Source organism: Hyaena hyaena, unplaced genomic scaffold, assembly GCF_003009895.1.
Source record: "Hyaena hyaena isolate Hyena2069 unplaced genomic scaffold, ASM300989v1 scaffold_224, whole genome shotgun sequence".
In the NCBI taxonomy this organism is placed as follows: Eukaryota; Metazoa; Chordata; class Mammalia; order Carnivora; family Hyaenidae; genus Hyaena; species Hyaena hyaena.
The window spans coordinates 1,436,235-1,458,902 of record NW_024080854.1 but is presented as its reverse complement, the minus strand read 5'-3'; the positions used below and the strand labels follow the sequence as shown (position 1 = coordinate 1,458,902).

At 33.8% G+C, this 22,668-nt stretch overlaps 1 protein-coding gene across 4 annotated transcripts in view; it reads right to left on the bottom strand.

The window, feature by feature from the left end:
* Positions 1 to 22,668, bottom strand: part of VPS54 (VPS54 subunit of GARP complex) — an 86,544-nt gene that overhangs the window by 18,644 nt on the left and 45,232 nt on the right. For all 4 annotated transcript variants that reach the window (XM_039243165.1, XM_039243167.1, XM_039243166.1 and 1 more), the window contains 9 exons: positions 21,955 to 22,081; positions 20,909 to 21,016; positions 18,399 to 18,454; positions 17,242 to 17,338; positions 13,700 to 14,040; positions 7,724 to 7,853; positions 6,919 to 7,100; positions 6,174 to 6,286; positions 2,459 to 2,522 (listed from right to left, as the gene is read on the bottom strand). In XM_039243165.1, the coding sequence (XP_039099096.1) occupies positions 2,459 to 2,522; positions 6,174 to 6,286; positions 6,919 to 7,100; positions 7,724 to 7,853; positions 13,700 to 14,040; positions 17,242 to 17,338; positions 18,399 to 18,454; positions 20,909 to 21,016; positions 21,955 to 22,081 (1,218 nt within the window). The remainder of the gene's footprint in view (positions 1 to 2,458; positions 2,523 to 6,173; positions 6,287 to 6,918; positions 7,101 to 7,723; positions 7,854 to 13,699; positions 14,041 to 17,241; positions 17,339 to 18,398; positions 18,455 to 20,908; positions 21,017 to 21,954; positions 22,082 to 22,668) is intronic.

The window sequence follows — 22,668 nt, the reverse complement described above, 5'->3', positions numbered from 1 at the left end:
AAGTCTGAAGGAAATCAGGAAGTAGTGATTCAAGGAACCTAGTTCTTAAAACAGCTTAATGTCAGACTATATATTACTCTCCATGCATATTTCTAGTATTTGCTTTACTAGGCAGGGGTTCACTGTTTATCTTTTGTAGTCTTCCCTCAGAAGATAACAAATTCTCCCCTTAGCCAGGGAGTTAAATTTTGGGGAATGGTTTCTTTGCCTACTGAGCCAGAAAGCCAGATAGCCGGAGGTGACCACTGCCATCAAGCAAGAATAATAAGATAATGGGTAACTAAGGAGAGAAATCATAATTAGATTGAAGGGATAAGATTACAAGGTTGAAAAAGGCTTTGCCCTACTAGAATTAGAAAAGAACTCCACAAGTGTTGATGCATAGGGGCACATATACCCCAATGTTTATAGCAGCACTTTCAACAATAGCCAAATTATGGAAAGAGCTTAAATGTCCATCAACTGATAAATGGATAAAGAAGATGTGGTTTATATATACGATGGAATATATATATATGCATCTACTTGGAAATGAGGAAGAATGAAATCTGGCCATTTGCAGCAACGTGGATGGAAGTGGAGGGTATTATGATAAGTGAAATAAGTCAGACAGAGAAAGACCGATACCATATGTTTTCACTCATATGTGGAAAACCATAAGAGGGAGGCAAACCATAAGAGACTCTTGAATACTGAGAATAAACTGAGGGTAGATAGGGGGTGGGGGAGAGGGGAAAGTGGGTGATGGGAAACGAGGAAGGCACTTGTTGGGATGAGCACTCAGTGTTGGATGGAAACAATTTGACAATAAATTATATTAAAAACAAACAAATAAATAAATAAAAGAATCCCTCAAAATAAAATCATTTTCATGCTGGGGGGAAAAAAAAAAAAGAACGAACTCCAGAGGGGGAAAAAAAAGGGAAGCTTTCATTCACGAAGGGTATACTGTCAGATTTCTGGATAATATAGATGGAGAAAATGCATCAATTCTATATATACTTTTTGTTTATTTATTGGGTACAAAGTAAGATAAAAATGATAAGACATGATAACCATCTTTAAGGAACTCAAGACTAACCAGGGAGATATATATATATATATATACACACACACATATATATATACATAAATAATTCTAATATACTAAAGAAAGTGCTATTATAGATGCACATGGAGTCTCAAGGAAAGGATCAATCAATTCTTCCTGGAGGGGGTGTGTATTTCAGAAAAGATTTATACAGTGACAAGAAACAAAAGTGAAAAAGAATCTTGGTCTTGATCTTGGGAATTAGACCTTGACTCTAATTCTACTCCATCTGGGTCATTTTATATCAACCACTTAAACTTCTAAGCATCAATTCTCATAACTGTAGAAAGGGAATAATAATCCCTGAAGTGTTATTTCACAATGTGGTTGTAGGAATTAAATGAGATTGTGGCTATGAGAACACTTAATTATGAAGTGCTGTTAAAGAATATTAAGATATTATTTTAACTACCCATTTAAAAAATGGCATATAGTACTAGACAAAACTAGAATTTATATTTTCCTTATCTAACTTGGATTTGAAATACTGTTATTGGTAAAAAAGTAAAAGACCTAATGACAAATTAGATATCAGAAATAAGTGACAACTCTCAACTTATTAGGTGCTAGAACTATGCAAAATGCCTCATATGAGTTATATGTTTAATTCTGTAATAATTTTTAGTACTATTTTCATGTGTTGTTAAGAGAGCTGAGCCACACAGAGTAACCTGCTCAATGTCACAAAGAGTAAGAGAGTTTCTGAGATTCAAACCTTAGCTGTGTGACTCCAAAGCCCACAACTTCAATTATATGCTGTAACATTAAAAAGACTTCAGAAAAAGATTTTCAAAATAATATTTTGAAATATTTCAAAAAATATTTCAGAAAGAGCTTGAAATATTAATAACATCACAGAGCCAATATTCTACCCTTGGGTTGTATACCGTCTAGATTTCTTGTTACATGAAAAAATTTATCAACCCTTTTTTTGGTAAAACTAGTAGTATAGTTCCTAATAGATATAGGATACTATAAAATATAGAAAATAGGAATCCATAAAAATTTGCTTTAAATTATTTTTAAGATTTAAAATTGTTAATCTGTGAGGCACATGGGTGGCTCAGTTAGTTGAGCATCTAACTCCTGATTCTGGCTCAGGTCATGATCTCACAGTTTCTGGATTCAAGCCTCAGGTCGGGCTCTGCACTGAGAGCACAGAGCCTGCTAGGGATTCTGTCTCTCCCTCTCTCTGTTCCTTCCCCACTTGCACACATTTTCTATCTCAGAATAAATAAGTAAAAAGTAAACATGTTAAAAAATAAATAAAATTGTTAATCTAAAATTTCCAATTCACATCAAGGGGTAACTAGAAGACCTGTGTTTTAAATGACTGACTCAACTAATAAAGAAAAATGTGTCACTCACCCAACGACAGCATACTGTTGTCCCTCTACAATGAGAACTTCAGCTGGTTTTCTTTCTTCTGTAACTAGAGAGTAAAGCAAATAATCAAGAGAGACACAGGAACAAGACTAAACAAATCACGAAAAAAAAATTTAAACCTAGGACAAAATGAGAAGACAGTTCTAATTTAGGGCTGGTCGGGCCAGAAACTATCTTATTTCTGAACACAAATGTCTACTTCTTAGGAAGCAGTTTGGCACAGAATAAAGTATATCGGGTTTGAAGTCAGAGAAATTTAGATTTGAGCTCCAGTACTGCCAATCACGGTATACATGAAGTTGTGTCAATTAGTTAACTTCTTTGAGTGTCAACATCTATATCCATTAAACATGGATAACGGAATCTATCATTCAGTGTTGTTGTTAACAACAGACATCATGACTACAAACTGCTTATTCTAGGTCTGGCCTCTGGTAGATGATCAGCAAGTAGAAAAAATAATACATTAGTTTGGAAAGGCAAAACTAGAATTTCAACTGACTGTCCATACTATTATTCTTAGAATATAAACTAATTTCTATATTCAATAGGGAGATTATATAATTTTCAAGACTTTAGTCCAATAAGTACTTTATTTTCAGCATGTGGTATTTTTTATCATTATAAAGCAAAATTCAGCATGTTGAAGTGAAAAGAAAGTACACTGGATTATTGTCCTGAATCAGCCAGATTTATTAGATTATCACAGGTCTATCATCATGCTTCCCTAAGCCTCAAGTCCCTTTGATCTGACATTAAATATATACTTCCTCATTTCTTTTAAGGAAGAAATTTCAGTGTGATACAATTTCTATTTTCTAATTTGTATATCAGATCAAATTTTTGAAGACAGGGATGTGTCTTAACCAATTCTCTACGTTACAGAGAAGCGGCAGAGCGCAATAGTGAAAAGGGCCCGAAAGTCAGTTGGCCTGTATGTGGAACTCAGCTCTACCACTTCCCTAGCTCTGTAACCTTAGGCAAATTGCCTAAATCACTTTGCACCTTATTTTCCATATTTGTTTAATGGGAATACTAACAGTATCTAGTTCATGGGCCTATAAATGAGATAACAATGTAATGTGCTTAGAACAAACTGTCTAGCCTTAGGTAAGCATTCAATTAATATTAACTGTTATCCATTAACCTTCATTTCCCCAATACCCAGACAAGTAGCTAGTAACTCATTAATGGATGGTGGTCACTGAATGAATAATAACCAACGATCCTTAACTTGGTAAGAACAAGTAAAATGTTGATGGACTTCTAATAGCATGTACTTTCTCACTCAGAGGAAAAAATAAAAGACTGGGACAGAAGTGGGGTGTATAAAAGAAGCCTCTTATTGTCAGTATTCTCCAAAGAGAAAGTGAAAATAAATAGTTCACTTTGAAAAAAAAAAAGACACATGGTTAAGTCAATCACTCTATATTTTAACTAAAAAATTGTTATGTTCTCATGACAATGGATTTTAAGACTCTGAGCTGTTTAGGACAAAAAAACATGTCATTGTCATCTAGCATGGCACCTCACAAAGTGGTAAGCCATCAAATTTAGCTTGAAAGAATAAATGAGAGATAAATTTTATAATTTTAAATTGTGATTTAGAGTAATAGGTGTTTTTCTTTCAATCTTTGCTACCTGAATACTTTCACTTTGCTAATATCTTAAAATCAATTAAGATTATGACCATCACCCAACACTGTTACCTAAAAAATGGTCACTAGGCAACAGAAATCTAGTTAATTCATTCAATTCTTCTCTCCATCCTATATGAACTACGCTATTTTACACCTGTCCTTAACCCCTCTCTCCTGTCACAGTGTTAGAAGAGATAGCTTTCTCCTCAACTCTGGATTTCATTCCAGAGGCCCTGCCTTAAAATCTCTCTGTCACTCTTACACTCTTATCTTTAACATTCTTCCTCTTTCTGTTAAGCATAAAAATATAATTCAGCTTCTCCTACCTTAAAACTATTCTTTCAACTCCCTGAGTGGATTAAAGTAATAATCTAATTACTCTCCTAGGTCTCTAGTGCTACTTCATCATTCACTTGCCTTCACAACCAAACCTGTCGAAAAAGGAGACTACATTTGTTTACAGGTCCTCACCCTTCAAATTACCTAGTACTGAAGTACAATCTGATTTTGTCACTCTACTGAATTACTAAAATTGCAAATAATCTCCTACATGTCAAACTAGTGGTCACTATCTGTATTTTACTCAGTCTTTCTTTTGTAGTGTAGTCACATTTTGTGAAAATGCGAAATACACAATTTAAAAATATTTCTAGGTAAAAATATTAAACTTTCATTAAATGTATAAAATTTGAAAATCGATCTGCCTCCTCCATTAAATATATTCAACAACTAGGGGGAACCTGGGAGGTTCAGTCAGTTAAGCTTCCAACTTCAGCTCAGTTCGTGATCTCACAGTTCATGGGTTCAAGCCCCACGTTGGGCTCTGTCCTGACAGCTCAGAGCATGGAGCCTCCTTTGGATTCTGTGTCTCTCTTTCTCTCTGCCCCTCCTCTGCTTATGCTGTCTCTCCCTCTCTCAAAAAATAAATAAACATTAAAAATATTCAACAACTGAGGAGCCTGGCTGGCTCAGTCAGTAGAGCATGTAACTCTTGATCTCAGGGTAGTAAATTTCAACCCCCATTTGGATATGGAATCTACTCAAAATTTTTAAAAAATTAGAAAAAATATTTGATAGTCTTATAATTTCAAATATGATATTACACGATAAGTTGTACTTAAGTTTACATTATTATCACATGACAGGTCTACTTTAACTGGTATACAAAAGTATCTTCCAGCCACTGTATTTCTTCTAGATGAAACCCAAATGGCATTCAAGAATTCCCTTCTTGAAACTCTAATTTTTTTACTTCTATGTTCTGGATTTCTTCCTGCCTCTCTGGCCTTTCCTTCTGAGTCTCCTTCATAGTTTTCTTTTCCTACAGTTTTTTACATTTTGGTTTTCTCTGTTATGTCACTACTGCATTACTTGTGATTGCTAATCCACATTTTTTAAAAATTAGACTTATCCCTTTTATTTTTATTTTTTAAGTAGGTTTCATGCCTAGCATGGAGCCCAACATGGGGCTTGAACTCATGACCCCAAGACCAAGACCTGGGCTGAGATCAAGAGTCAGGCACTTAACAGACTGGGTCACCTAAGTGCCCCTAGACTTAGCCCTTTTAAAGTAGAATTATAACTGTTATCTCTGTCTCAATATCTAACACATAGTAGAAGCTTACTGGTATTCAATGAATGAATACATGTCTTTAAACAATATGGTATGGTGGTTAAGAATATAGCTATGAAATTATTATGAAACTGGTTTCAAGTATCAGTTCATCATCTGTATAAAATTCCTTAACCTCTGGAAGCCTTATACCTCCTTGCTGTTAAACAAGGTATCAATAGCATCTTCAGCAAATGTTGTTATGGGGATAAACTGGAATAATGCATATAAAAGCACCTGGCCCAGTGTCTGGCATATGGTTAACACTCAATAAATATCTGAAATTATTATTACAAATTATCATACATAACTTTTCCAGTCAATTACTTACAAAGCTGGCACTATTAGCTCCAGAGACAGTGTCAGTTATAGAAATGTTAAGCGTTCCTATAAAATGAATAAACAGTGTAAAATTGGAAGACAGCATGTGAAAGAATACACATACCCCCTGACTTTTTTTCAGGTAAAGCAATCTTTCCATTTGATATAGAATCAACAAGATCCTGAAATTCTGCAGGAACATCAGCTTGTTTCCAGCGCTCATTGTCTAAGAGGAGGCTATTCAAAAGGGGGAAAAAAGGAAAATAAACTTTAACAGTATTTCAACACCAAGGCACTTGGTTGGCTCAGCTGACTGAGCATCCAACTCTTGATTTTGGCTCAGGTTATGACCTCACATTTTGTGAGATTGAGCCCCGTCCATGTAGGGCTCTGTGCTGATAGCATGGAGCCTGCTTGGGATTCTCTCTCCCTCGCTCTCTCTCTCTGTCCCTCCCCCATCTCAAAATAAACAAACATTAAAAAAATACAGTATTTCAACACCATCTTCTTTGGTTAAAGAACAAGGCACTGACTTTTTAAACAGTAATGACCACTAGCTGTTGTTAGTACTAAGAATTTTTAAATAAATGTATACTTTAATAAACTAACCAAGAAGAGTAGTGAAACATAATTAACTTCACCAATGAATGGGGGGAAAAAAAGCCAATCTACTGAGGATCTTTCTGATAAGTAAATAAACATTCTAATTCCATTTTGGAATGCCAAGAAATAGGATTTTAATTCCACTGTCTGCCTTTAGTGAAAACTAAGTTTTTGGGGGATTTTGGTTAGCCAATCAATTAAATATAATCATGTTTTATAAAGAAAAGGGAAAAAACTGAAAAACCGAATGAACATGGTAATGATACCTCAGCTTAGTTTTTCTCTCTTCATGAAACCTGTTTACAAACTTATTAGCTTGGCTCTGAAGTGCTCCAAGTAATGACATGCTTTTTCTTCCACAGATCTGTTCAGTATCTAAAATGAATGTTTCCATTAATCTAGAAAGTGTTATGAATTCCATGGAATTTAGCTTCTCAAGAAAACCATCCTAAATTTTAAATATAACACAAAAATCATGACAGAGAGTTAGGAATAAAATTAAATATGAACAAGTTATAAAACCAACTTAGTTTATACACACATATATGGTATATACATATATAAAACAGCATATTAACTTCAAATTATTAAAGGTATATTTCAAAATTAGTCTTTTAATAATTTTTTTCAAAGAATAATAAATTTTCCTATTTCTTTCATTTAGATTATTTTACATTTCAACATCTCTCAATTAGGCCACACCAGTACTGTTAACTTTATTAAGTTTTAAAAATATAATACGATGGGGGCACCCTATGGGGCTCAGTTAATGATCTTGATTTTGGCTCAGGTCATGATCTAACAGTCATGAAACTGAGCCCCACTGTCAGGCTCTGCACTGGGCATGGAGCCTGCTTAAGATTCCCTCTCCCTCTCCCTCTCCATCTCCCCCTCCCCTACTCAGGCTTGCTCACTCTCTCTCAAAAAAAAAAATATATATATACATACATATATATATATATATATAAAATACACATGGGGAACACAGGGACACAAGCAAAAATATGATTCTAGATCTTCAAAATAATTATACTACATTGAAAATATCTAAAGCTTTATCAAACAATTAACCTTTGCTCTTGACATGAGAAACTTGACGGCTCGATCATGGCATATATCTGAGGCACTATACAATAACTCCTGGATATTATTTGCCAGTTTTTCTAGCTCTAAATCAGTTAATTTCATGTCTTCATTGACCCTGAAAATGATAAAATGAGATTAAGTCAGGGAAACTGTGAGTATATTGTCTTCACAGGTAGCATATTAATAAAAAACAAAAAGCTGTAAAATTTGCATTTGAGGAAAAATTCTGTAACGTATCAAATACTTTTGGTTTGTGTAGTGAAGCATCACTTAAATAAGTTTGGATAATACAAATATTTTACTCTAATCTTATATAAAAATAACTTTCTCTGCTGTAGCATTTTCCATAGGTATTTCAGACTGATTGGAAATTCTACAAAACTTACAGCAAAAATAAAAAATTCTAGTTAGGTACAAGGTGGTACCTTTGGCAGTTTTTACACAGGGTGCTTAGAATGACACACTGGAAGAAGGAAGAAAGAAGATTATTTCATGACAAATAGGCATCTTTTTGTACTTATGACAGCTAATATTCAGTTCAACTGAACTAATATCTCCTGAGCATTGCACAAGAAGGGACACAACAGGTTGCTGTCCTCAAGGAACTGACAATCAAACAGAAGTATTTATAAGATGAAATGTATTTTTTTTCCAGTTTTGAGGAGACTTTCTGTGTTTAAACATTTTTTTTCCTTGGGGCATGTATAAAGATCACTGATTCCATACCAACAATTCAATGCAGTGCTACTATGAACCAAGTTTAAATGCCTTAGCATCATTTCTCTCCCTTTCAATTGAATTAAAATAACTTTCAAAGATCTTACAAAGAGAATCTGATGCATGTTAGTTGAGGCAAACCACTACGCTAACTGGGTTAAGGTATTAAGGGAAGTTATTGCCTGCTATCTTTTAAAATTATAGTATCATTAAATTTATTTACCAATGCTTTAAAATAATAGAGGGAAGAATGCCTGGCTCGCTCACTCAGTTAACATCTGACTCTTGAGTTCAGCTCTGGTCATGATCTCATGGTTCATGGGATCGAAGCATATGTTGGGCTCCATGCTGACAACAGCAGAACCTACTTGGGATTCTCTCTTCCCATCTCCCTCCACCCCTCCCCTACTCATACTTACTCTCTCTTGCAATAAATAAAAAATTAAATTAAAAAATAAAATAAAATAAAATAAATAAATAAATAAAATAAGGGATTAATATTCTTACTCTCAGAAAAAGCAACTTGTTTGGTTCTCACACGCCCAAGACAGGTAGATAATATCTACTTTACAGATGAGGACACTGATTCAAAATTTAAATGACCTACCCAAGGTCACAAGGTTAAAGGGTAAGACTAGAACCTAGAATCAGTCTAATTCCATTTCTAATCTGCTAAGCTTCTTCTACTCCAAAATTTACTTCTATATAAATAGTCCAATGCTATTTCGATGCCAACTCCCACAAAACTGTTTGCTTAAATTTTAAAGTTCAAATTTATGGGGAGCCTGGGTGGCTCAGTCGATTGAATGTCCGACTTTGGCTCAAGTCATGATCTTGCAGTTTGTGGGTTCAAGCCGCACGTGAGGCTCTGTGCTGACAACTCAAGAGCCTGAAGCCTCCATCAGATTCTGTGTCTTCCTCTCTCTCTGCTCCTCCCCATTCATACTCTGTCTCCTGCTCAAAAATAATTAAACATTAAAAAAAAAGTTTTTTAATAATAAAAGTTCAAATTTACTACTGAAAGAAAATTGTATTTTGTAAAGCATGTTTAAAATTTGTTTCCATGTAATAGAATGATTAAGAATATGAAACTCTTGGCAATATGCTAGCAATTCACAAAGATAAAAAAAAACCCAGAAAATAGCAGATAAAAACAACTGTCAAGTCTTTAAGAGGGTGACAATCCAAAAAGGTAGGAAGCTTGGTATTTTAGAAAAATCACTTAATTTAGTTATTTGTAATTTTGCTTTTTACAAAGAATTTTATTTATTTATGTTGAGAGAGAGAGCACGCGGGGGAAGGGCAGAAAGAGGGGGAGAGAGAGAATTCCAAGCAGGCTCCCTATCAAAGCAGAGCCCAACACAGGGCTCAAACTCACCAACCGTGAGATGGTGACCTGACCCAAAATCAAGAGTCAGACACTTAACTGACTGAGCCACCCAGGTGCCACTAAAAAGAATTTTAATATTTTAAGTTTAATTGGATCTCTTTCACATTCACAGGAGAAAAACAAAAACAACCAAAAACAACTTCATAAAGAGGATGCAGCATTTCTGCTTCTGGGTATATATAGAAAATAACTGAAAGCAGAATCTCAAAGAGATTTGCATACCCACGTTCATAGAAGCCAAAAGATGGAAGCAATCCAAAAGTACAATGACAGACGAATGAATAAAAACATGTGATGTATACATACAATGGAATATTATTCAGCCTTAAAACAGAAGGAAATTATGACACATGCTACAACATGGATGAACTTTGAAGACATTATGCTAAATGAATTAAACCAATAACAAAAGGACAAATACTGTATAATTCCACTTAAATGAAGCACTTAAAGTAGTTGAACTCACAAAGACCACAAGTAGAAAGGTGGCTTCCAGGGGACAGGTGGAGGAAGAAATGGGTCATTGTTGCTAATTGGGAAGAGAGTTTTAGTTTTGCAAGATGAAAAAGGCCCCAAAGATAGGCTGCACAACAACATAAATATACTCACTACTACTGGAATGGGCACTTAGAAATGGTTACGACGGTAAATTTTGTCATGTGTTTTTAACTACAATTTAAAATAAATGTTTAAAAAACAAAACAAAACTTTCTAATTCTTTTCATTATTTTTCCTTTCCCATTTCCTGCCTGGTAAATTATTTACTCTTTTGTGCTCATATCTGCATTGCAGTTAGCTTACAAAATTGTAGGTTATTTTGACAATATAAGAAAATAATGAAAATCTACCACTAAAAAAGATAAAATATCAGACATCAGTTTTGCATGTATTGTATCCATGACACAATTGTATTTGGCAAAAACACTCGATACAGGAATAGCCAGAGCCCTTGTAAGAAAGAACTAGTTAGGGTCACATGTATAAATATACTCAATCCACTGCCCCTTTGGGCTGGGTAGTTTTCAGACATGTATGTGCCTATTGAACACAGAAGGAACCATCTATAGAAACTATGCTTTCATGCTGTGGAAGCATGTCATTGAGGAACGCCAGAGAAGCTTCAAAGTGTAAAACGAGCCACAACAAAGGTGGGAAGGAAGGGATAAAAACTATGAGACTGTATCTGATTTGAAGTAATCTCAAATGCTATGGCAGGACTACTATCTATCTCTTAAGATCTTTTCTCTCTTCTGTCACATAACTATTAGCTAGCAAATAACCAACAAGCTAAAGGCTCTATTTCTCAAGCCTCCCTTATGGGTAGATATAGTCATGCGATAATATTCTGGTCACTAGGATGCGGGTGGAAATATTAAGTACAAATTCTGGATTGTGCTCTTAAAAAGAAAGGATAAGATATAAACAAATCTATGTAAAAGGAACAGAGAACTAAGAAATCTAAAATTAGTATATGGGTTTGCAAGAGACCAATAATAGTCAAGACAATCCTGGAAGAATAAACTGTTGGAGAAATTACTCTTTTAGATTTTAAGACTAATTAAAAAGCTATAGTAACTAAGACAATTTTACTTAATGGTATTGGTACAAAGATAGACAAATGAACAAAATCGAGTCTAGACACAGACCCATACATATAAGAACATTTGACTTGAGAAAAGAGTGACACTACAGAGCAGGACAGTCTTTTCAACAAATGGTGTGAGGTCAGAAAGATAATCATATAGGAAAACAGAAAACATACTATACACGAAAATCAGTTTCAGATGGATTGTAGATCTAAACATGATGGGAGTAGTAACAATGCTTCTAGAAGATAACATAACACAATATCATCGAGCCTTAGGGCAGGGAAAAATTTCTTAAATATGACAAAGAAAAAAAATACAAACCATAAAGGAAAAGAATGAATCATGGGATTATATTAAAATTAAGAAATTTTACTCACCAAAGACCTGAATAAGAGTAGGAGATGTTTATAATCTAGACAACTAACAAAAGGCTTGTGCTGAGACTACATAAAGAGCTCTCATAAATGAGTAAGAAATAAAGACAACTTAGTAGAGAAGTGGAAAAAGGACTTGAATAGGCACTTCTCAAAAAAGAATACCCAAAGTCAATGAATACATGAAAATTGATCTCTTACCAATGATCAGGGAAATAAAAATTAAAACTAATATACCTATAACATACCTACCAGAATGGCTAACATGTAAAAGACTGATAACACCAAGACTGAATGAAGATGTAGAAAGACAGGAACTCTTTCCCATTGCTGATGGGATTGTAAAAGAGTATAATCATTCTGAGAAACTTTTATTAGCTAAACTAATCATTCACATACCGCATTCATTCTTAGGTATATATTTGACAGAAATGCTTAGAACATGTATACCAAAGATACCTAGAAGAACGTTGACAACAATCAAAATGGAAGTAACACAAATTTCATTTACAGTAGAATACATTATAGTATAGGCAGAAAGTTAAATATTATACACAAATAAAAAGAAATTCCTGCTACATGCAACAACTTAGGATAACAGCACAAACATAATGTTGAAGGAAAGAAATCTAAGCCAAAAGAACATGATTCCATTTATGTTTCTATTATATAAAGTTTAAAAACCAGACAAACCAACAGTTTTCATGGTTTCCCTTGGTAAAGAGTAAAAACATGGTTGCAATAAAGCCTTCTAGACAGCTGGTAATGTTCTATTTTTTAACTGAGCAACATATACAATTGTTGTATTGGCCTATATGTGCATTATACTCCAAGTAAAAAGTTAAAACAAAACAAAAAGTTAAGGTGGGTACTTCTCCATCCTGCTGCTAAGAATGCAGATTTGATGATAAAAGCTCAAACAGCCTCTTTAGACACAGATGGAAGCTACAAAATAAGGACAGCAGAGCTGCCTTCTCGGCTGGGAACCTCCCACCTCTGAAGTGTTACATGACAGAAACAAAATTCTATACTGTTTAAGCTATAGGATTTGTACACGTCTTATAAGCTTTAGACTGCACGCTAAACAGTAAGTATGAAAGGTTAGCCCAAACAGAGAAAAAATATTTTTATTAATATGTAGTTCAGGGTTTTCTTTTTGGTGAGGAGAGAGGTATTACAGTGGACTTTATGCTATAACTGCAACCTATATAAGCTCCTTGGCCATAAGCTGACTTCTGCAAAAATAAACAAAAGTACATACTGAGTTATTATTCTTAACAATAATTAAATCCATACTTTATTCTTGGATCTGAAAAATTTTATTGGCTTTGCTCTGTTTTGTTCTTTCTACACAAGAGATTGTTAGGACAATTGGTGAACTCTGAATGCAATGTATGACTTTTTTGTATAATTTGGGCAACTTTTCAGTAAATTTGAAATTATTTCAAAATAAGAAGTTTTAAAAAGTCATGGTTGAAAAGATGGTGTGATCCACTTGGAAATTCATGCCTTTGGAAAAAACCTGTAAATCAAACAGATCTTCACTATATGCAAAATATAAAGGAATTATAGGAAAAGAGAAAAATAAGGTAATGCTGACCTGATTTCTAGGACAAGTTCTGCCACTAGTAACTTTAAAAAAGTTAACTAAACACTCTGAAATAAGGGCATTTAATTAAACGGTCCCTTTCCAGCCTTAAAATCCTGCAATTTTTGATTACTTCCAATGCTTACCTCCTTACATCCTACACATTTTCCAAAAGATATGTGTTTTGTAAAATTTATTTATTTTTGTTAAATTCCAAGACCAAAGTTCATATCGTTTTTCAAAAAGTTGAAAAATCAGTCTTACTCAAAATCCTGTAAAATTGGCAGTAGTCAGCATACTCACATGATATCCACACCTCCTGGAGTAACAGATGATGATGTCTGCTCTTTGCTGGATGAAGAATCAGTAGTACATTCTGGTTCGGATACTGAATCACTGCTGTAGGGCTCGCTATTTGGAGATGCATTTCTTTGAGAGGTAGTGTCGACTGCTATAGGTGTTAATTCACTCTCACTGAATGCATCACTTATAAACATGCCTTCATGGATTAAATAAGCCACCTCTGTGTCCACTGAATTGTCTTTTGCAGCACTCTTCTGTTGTGAAATCTCTTCCAATTCCCTGGTCCTTCGGTTTTTGTCAATAACTGAGAGAACAACACTGTGAATGATATTTAACGTTGCCTATAAGAAAACAAGATATATTTTTAAAGGATTTAAAATAACATGTATCTAAAGTTCCCAAAAGTGAATTCTGCATATGTACTTCTTAAAATCTTATAAATGAGTGTCAAGGTCATTAATATCAGAATTTCTACCAATCTTTTATCACCATAAAGGTGACCTGTGAAAAAGAACTACTCAAGAGAAATGGGTTCCCCAAAGCTTAAGAATGGAGTTCTATATTTTAATTGATTTTTTAAGTAGAAACCTCCCTAAAATATATTGCATATATATTAAGTATCTTAAATAGGTTACACTAAACATAACTTGCCTATCATATGTCTGATAAGGGGTTAAAAAGCCACAATATATAAAGAACTCTTATAACTCAACAAAAAATTCTGATTAAAAAATGGGAAAGAAAACATTTCTCCAAAGAAGACATACAAATGGCCAATAAGCACATGAAAGGATGCTCAACATCACTAATCATTAAAAAAATACAAATCAAAACCAAACGAGATACCACCTCACATCCAGTAGGATGGCTACTAGCAAAAAAAAACAAAAACAAAACAAACAAGTGTTAGTATAAAGAAACTGGAACCCTGGTGTACTGGTAAATTAAATATGAACTTCAAACAGTTTATTCCTATAATGTAGTAAACACTAGTAAAAACCAAAACAACATTTTCTGATTATAAAAGTAATATACCTCTCTTTATAGAAAATTTAGGGGAAAAAAACCAAATGAATAATAAATTTCAATTATACTGCCAAAAGATAACTACCAAAAACCAAACTGTCTCTTTATTCTATGAAGATGAAGAGATAATAAATCTTTTTAACATAGCTGAGAACATACCATATAAATAGGTCTATATTGTCTCTTCACTTAATGTTATTATGTATGCATTTTCTTCAACATTAAAATTCAGTTGCATGATATTCCATGGTAATGAATACCAGGCATAATTTACTTTACCCTTCCTCTACTGTTAGACATCTGGGTTCTTTCCAATTTGTAGTTATTTAAAAATTCTCAATTAAAAGTGAACAGCTTGTAATTAACATTATTTTTCAGTGAAATCATACCCTTACAAAATCACAAACTCTTTTCAAAGAAAAAATACCGTATTTATAGGTTATGTATCATCTTCAAAAATGTTTTACAGAAGTATTAGCTTAAGGGGTCTAAATGGGACAATGAGAAACTACAACTATGACAAATCACTATTCCCATATTGTACATGTATCAAATAAAGATTTGACTTAGTTTAACTGATATAGAACCTAATGGTGAAATGGCTATAAAAAAATTACTGGCAAATGTGTTCACCCATAGATGAATGGATAAAATGTGGTATATGTATACAAAAGAACATTACTCAACCATAAAAAAGAATGAAATCTTGCCATCTGCAACAACATGGATGAATCTAGAGGGTATAATGCTAAATGAAGTAAGTCAAAGAAAGATAAATACCATATAATTTCATTCATATTTCGAATATAAAAGAACAAAACAAATGAACAAAGAAAAAAAAGAGACAAAAACCCAGACTCATACATATAGAGAACTGGTAGTTGCCAAAGAGGAGACAGGTGGGGAGAAGGGTGAAATTGGTGAAAAGGATTAAGGGTACACTTACTGTAATGAGGACTGAGTAATTTATAGAACTGCTGATTCATTATATTATACACCTGAAACTAACAGAACACTGTATTTTTTAAAAAAATTTAATGTTTCTTTATTTGTGAGAGAGAGAGAGAGAGAGAACTAGTAGGGAAGGGGCAGGAAGACAGGGAGACACAGAATCCAAAGCAGGCTCTAAGCTCTGAGCTGTCAACACAGAGACTGATGAAGGGCTCGATCTCACCAACTGCAAGATCATGACCTGAGCTGAAGTCAGACACTTAACTGACTGAGCCACCCAGGCACCCCTAGAACACAGTATATTAATTATACTTAAATAAAAAAGGATACTGCCGAAAAGTTGGTTGATTATACAATCTGCAATATACATCAAACCATATAATAGAAATATATGTGATGAAGTCATGGTGGGAATATAAGAAAAAGCGAAAACATGGCCTAGTTATTTAAGCAATCCACATCTATAGGTTTGCTATCTATCACTACCAATAAACGGGATCAACATTTTGGTAGGTGCCTAAAGTACAGTGAATCACATTTAAAAAAAATTTTCCCACTTAGAAAGGTTATACACATGACTTAGCATCACTCCAATGTTGATAAAGTCATGTCACAGATTAAGTACCAAAGTCCCCCAGACCATTTAACAGAATATGCAGGAGATGCCAGAGATGTTAACTAGCACATGTAACACAATAATTCAAAGAATATCAAATTTCACAAACAATCTGTTATATTCAGTAATTCCTAAGCACTGTCTTATTAAAACACAGCTATAACATGTTGGTGATTCTAACCACAATGCATTAGTCTGTGACATCTTTTCTATTGAAAAATGCTGTATTCTTTTTCTCATACTGAGTGGTTTAAAATTAAGTGATTATACTAAAGTGACAGAATAATTAAAAGTGATACATAATCCCTGACTTGACGCCAGATTAAAAAGTGAAATAAAAGTTTGCAATAAAGGACATGACTAGAGCAATTTAAATATGAATTACATGTTAAAAAATACCATTATATCAAGATTAAATATTTTTAGAAAACTGTGGTGGTTTAGGACAGATTTTTGAGTGTTTCACAATATTGTGCCTCTAGATAATCTAGAGAGATTCAAAAATCACAAAATCACAAGAGGAAATACTGTAAGCACTATACTTTAATATAAAACAGATTATCCTACATTATAGAGTATCAAAATACTCTGAAGCACTCCAAATCTTATTTGAAACCACATCTCTTTAGAGAAATTACAAAAACAGGGGCACCTGGGTGGCTCAGTCAGTTCAATGTTTCATTCTTGATTTTGGCTCAGGTCATGATCTCATAGTTCGTGAGACTAAGCTCCGCATCAGGCTCTGTGCTGACAGCATGGAACCTGACTGGGATTCCCTCTCGCTGCCTCTCTTCCCCCCATCAAAATACAGAAATAAACATTAAAAAACCATAAAAACAGAGAAATTGTGTTTGTTTTTCTAATCTGATTCTATATGTATATTATACATCTAGAAAGTGGACCTAATTTTAGGGATATTCTGGACAAACTAATAACCACATAAGCTTACCTTAACTCTTTGTAGGAAAACTGTAAACTTAGAGAAAATGTCCTTTAGCAGATCAAACCACTGCGGAAAATTCAACATTCTCATCTGATCTGCAAGCCTAGAAAAAAATTTTTTTTCAAACAAAAATAATGATTGTCTTTGCGCAGTTAGGAGTTTATTCTCAAAAGATACTTCTATATTTGAGATATAGGAATTTCTCAAATAGGGTTTCTCTATCTCAAATAGAGACAAAACCCCATCTCTATCTCAAATAGAGAAACCCTATTTGAGAAATTCCTATGGAATAAAATTTAAAATTAAATTTAAAATAACTGACTCTCCAGGTCCATAGGGCTTTTAACAAAATCCCATTAACTTACTTTTTCCAACTACTAGTGATTCCTGCATTATTACAGTTGCTTCAATTAATTCTGAAACAGTTTTCACTAGGTAATAGTGTAGAAATTAAAACCCCTCAATCCTCATTCTATGAGTTTGGCCCAGAAAAGTTTCACAGTGATCCATATTGCTGTTCATAGCTTGGGCCACTAGAGTTCAGGTACCTATAGGAACTAGATTCACAGTTCTATTTATTACTAATCTCAAAATGAAAGAAGAGGAATTTTAAGGGTGAAAAGAAAAAAATTATAGGCATGAGGCAATTCAAAATTATGTACTCACATTTCTCAAAGTCAATTAGAAGCTGGGTTTTAATCACATATCTAAATAATTTAAACTTAATACTGCAATCCTCTGAAACGGAGTATCTTCAAATTCTCTCCTCCATACCTATGTTGTACCCTCTCCACCCTCTCTCTGCCCTGGGAGGCTGACCTGCTGGGTTTGGCCAAGGGGGAGCCCTAATAAAAGGCTGGAAGGAAGACAAGTACAGATAGCTCCACCTCCCTCCCTGAGAGGTTGTCTCAGGATAACTGCCTCCAGCACTGAAGATCACTTCAACTACTACAGGTCTTTCTTTCAAATACTAAGTGTCCTTCTCCTTCTGAATTCTACTGTTCTCATCCTTTGTCCCTTAAAGATACTGCACTGTCACTTGTGATTTTCCTACACTCTGCCCATACCTTAGTAAATAATTCCTTAATTAAAACCTCCTCAGAATATCCTAATGTGTCATCTTTTCCCTGACTGATAAGTCCCAACCTAATATTTATACTTACTTCGCAACAACATCTGTGTCAATTTCTTCTATTTGTGAAACTTTATTAATCACACACTGCAAATTTTAAGAAAAAAATTTTTGATTAATATATTTAGAATTCTAAGTACTTCATGGTTCATTTGTATATTAAAAATGGCTTCGTATATTAAAAATGGCTTCCATGAAAAAAACTACCTCAATGACTATGATCATTTTACCAGAGGTCTCTTGTGTCCCTTATACATACCCCAAGGTGTATAAAACACTGTAATTTATATTTACCCTATTAAATAATTATTCCATGATATGTTTGAACCGTTAAATATTGACTAAAATCCCCTACTATTTAAAACTATTCAAAACCACACACCAAATAAATAAAACAATACCCAGAACCATAATTCTTAGGAACAAGGTATGAGCCCGATATTAAAATTCCCAAAAAAATTCATTTTAGAGGTTATGTTTTCTTGCAATATATGCAAAAGTTAAAAAAATGCTTAGACTTCAGGAGAATCCTTGGAATTACAATATAGTAGTGTTTTATAAACTTTTTTAGAAGTATCACACACATGAAATTGTACAAATTATGTTCAAAGGTCAATAATTTTTACAAAAAATACACTTGTGTAATGAAAACTCAGATCATGAAACTGAACACTGCCAGTAAACACCTCTCTTGTACCCCTCCTAGTCACTACTTTCTCCCAGAAGATACTACTATCTTGATTTCTAATATCATAGATTAATTCTAGTATCATAGGTTAATTACAAAAGTGTAATCGTACAGTGTATACTCCTTTGTGTCTGGTTTATTTGACTCCACATTACAGATGTGATATTCATCCATTTGTTTCATGTGATTTATTCATTCTCATAGCTGTACCATATTCATACAAATACACCACAACTCTTTTTTTTACTGATGACAGAATTTGGGTTTGTCAAAGAAAAAAAACAAAAAAGAAGAATTTGGGTTTTCCCAGTTTTTATTACAAATAGTGCTGCCATGAAATTTTGTGCTGTCTGTGGTAAATTTATGTATGCATTTCTGTTGGTTAAATACTGGGAGTAGAATTGCTGAGTTACAATATATGTGTATATGTATATTGTTTGTATGTGTACTGCTGAGTTACAATAGTAGCTACTGCCAACAATTTTTTAAGGTGGTTTTAATAATTTTAAAATATGTTTTAGTCAGTGTTTAAAAGAAGTAAAAAGTGATGTGATTATAATCTTGTTTTAGTTAAACATTAAATAAACTCAGAAATGTACATTCAACCTGGTAATGATGATCATTAAGCCTAATAAGTATATTTAAATTGTTCTTTTTCATACTTAGAAAATTCTTTTTCACATTTAGAAAAACTGAAGTTTAATGTTTAATGATATTTATCAGAGTAAAACAGCAAAACAAAGACTAAAAAATACAATCATAATTTCTTAAAGACAAGGATAAGAGGAAATAAAAATTTACTACTGCAGGTGAGAGTGTATTTGGCAAAATCTTTTTAGAAAGCAATTCAACTCTATCAAATAGTTTTAAAAATACTTTTCACTCTCTGACCAATAATTCCATGTCTAGGAATTAGCTATAAGAAAAATAGTCTTAACTATTGAAAAGCCCAACAAAACTTTATACCAAATACATGTGTCACAGTGTTCTATAGTACCAAACTGAAAAAATGTAAATATTCAACACAGAGGAAAGGCATAACTAATAAAATGTTAATGGGATTTTATACAACCATCAAAAAAAAAAAAGGCTTATAAGAGAAAATGCTTATGACTCTGAAATACACGTACAATTCACAAACATATATACAGTATGATAGCAACAATGAAAAACAGCAGTAACAATTTACACTTAGAATTACACTTACAAATACTTTTTTTTTTTTTTAAGAATGAGAGGGAGAGGGAGCAAGGGCATGCACACAACAAGCTGGGGGAAGGAGCAGAGGGAGAGAGAGAAAATCTTCAGCAGGTTCCATCCTTGGCACGGATCACATGTGGGGTTTGATCCAATGGTCCTGGGGCTCGATCCCATTGTACTGGGATTACACGACCTGAGCCGAAATCAAGTCAGACGCTCAACCAATTAAGCCACCCACATACCCCTACACTGAGAAATATTCTTAAAGGGATAATCTTTTGGCTAGTAGGTCTATTTTGTCTTCTATTTTTCTGTATTTTAAGTTTTTAAATAAATGAGAAAATGTTACTATTATAATGCATATATATTATCACTAGGATCATGTAAAAATAAATTTGATAAAAAGATTCTAGGGGCGCCTGGGTGGTTCAGTCAGTTAAGGATCAGACTCTTGATTTCATGGTCTTGCAATTCATGAGTTCAAGCCCCACATCGGGCTCTGCGCTAACTGTGGAGCCTGCTTCAGATTCTCTGTGTCCCTTTCTCTCTGCTCCTCCCCCAATTCACGTTCTCTCACTCTCAAAAAATAAACATTAAAAATTTTAAAAAATAGATTCTAAACCAAAATATATCAAATAAAAATGTACAATTACCTGCTTAATGATATTCTTTGCTGTAATAATCATTTCTTCACTATAGATTTCTAAAAAATTAAGTTTTCTTTGTTTTAAAAGTCCAAATACAAGAGATACAAGTCTTTCCTATTAAAATAAAAGTATGAAATTTCATAATTTAAATATAGAATTATCTCACTCGGAAGTAGAAATAATCAACATCAAGGATTTTATTATTTGATCCTCAGATCTCTATCCTGCACATGGTATTTTCTAGAAGTCCCCAAAATCCTCTTCTACAGCAATCCTGTCATCAGATTCTTGGAGTCACAGTTTTAAAAACAGGTAAATCCTAATGCATTACAGTGGATCAAATGAAGCTGTCTTGGGGACAAAACACTATGAGTACAGTTTAGCCTTATTTCAACAAGTAGGTAGAAAGTATCCTTCTCAAACCCTGATGACCTACAAATACTGCACAAGTCCTGTGCTTTTTTAATTAGTGGTCAAGAAAACTAAAATGATGACCTGGACTATTTCTGGGGGATTAACTGCTAACACATACAAAAATCCCTTTACTTAGGCTGCTATCAGGGCTTCTGGATCCTTTCCTAGTTCTTGGTGGTAATCAGCATTGAAAAGTTAGCAGATAAGTGAAGCCTGGACATGATGTATAAGTAGATGCATAAAACATATTCATAACAGGGGCTGACTGTTAATGACTGATAAGTTACAATAATGATCACTTTTATAAAAGACATACTCCAGTACACGCATACACGTGAATGTATGTTAATTCATCCTCTATCTATATTTTAAACTTGGTTTAAAAGCTATACATAAGACCTCATTTTAAATTCAATTTCTAATTAAGCTATAAAATTACTTTATTTTCTAACTTCATAGGATAATGAACAATTAGCGTGCTTGCTCAAGTCACATAGGGAAGGGCTTCACAGAAGTCTGACTGAGCTTGAAATTTTCTTGCTCCTTATAATCAGAGAAGAATGTTTTCTAAACTAACACTGTTAGGAATTAACACTAAGCAATGACATCAATTTCGTTCTGCAATTCAAAACACATACCTCTTCTAAAATTTGACAGTCATCATCCAGTGGTCTGTTTAAGTCACTATGAGAATAAGTAGAAAATTCTGCAATCATCATTTTATCTATTAGTTTTTCTAATTCACAAAGTTGTGATCCCAAATGCCTACAAAGGAAGAGGAAAATGTGACAAAAATTCTTTAAAAACCCAAATTCACTCCACAATCAAGGAAATTAGTAGGTAAAACTTTTCTAGTCAACAGTATTTGTGTAACAATGTAATGCTTGAGTAAAATGAAGTCCTTTAACAAAAATAACTGCAGCAGTTTCATGTCATCGTCCATATTCTTTTTCTCTTTACATGTTTAACCTCCAAACATTTCAATGTGTTCTAGGAAACATGGTTCTAGAAATTTCATGACCTTTTTTTTTTTTTCTTTTCTCTGAGAGATAGAGAGACAGCGTGAACAGGGGAGGGTCAGAGAGAGAGGGAGACACAGAATCTGAAACAGGCTCCAGGCTCTCAGCTGGCTGTCAGCACAGAGCCAATGCAGGGCTCGAACCCACGAACCATGAGATCATGACCTGAGCCGAAGTCGGACACTCAACTGACTGAGTCACCCAGGTGCCCCTTGACTTGCTTTTTTTGGTCTGCTTTTCACAGACAAAATATCAGCTATTCTAAGTCCTTCCCTAATTAACTATTTACTGCATAGCAATGCCATTAGCTCCCCAGCCATTCATTTATTCCAT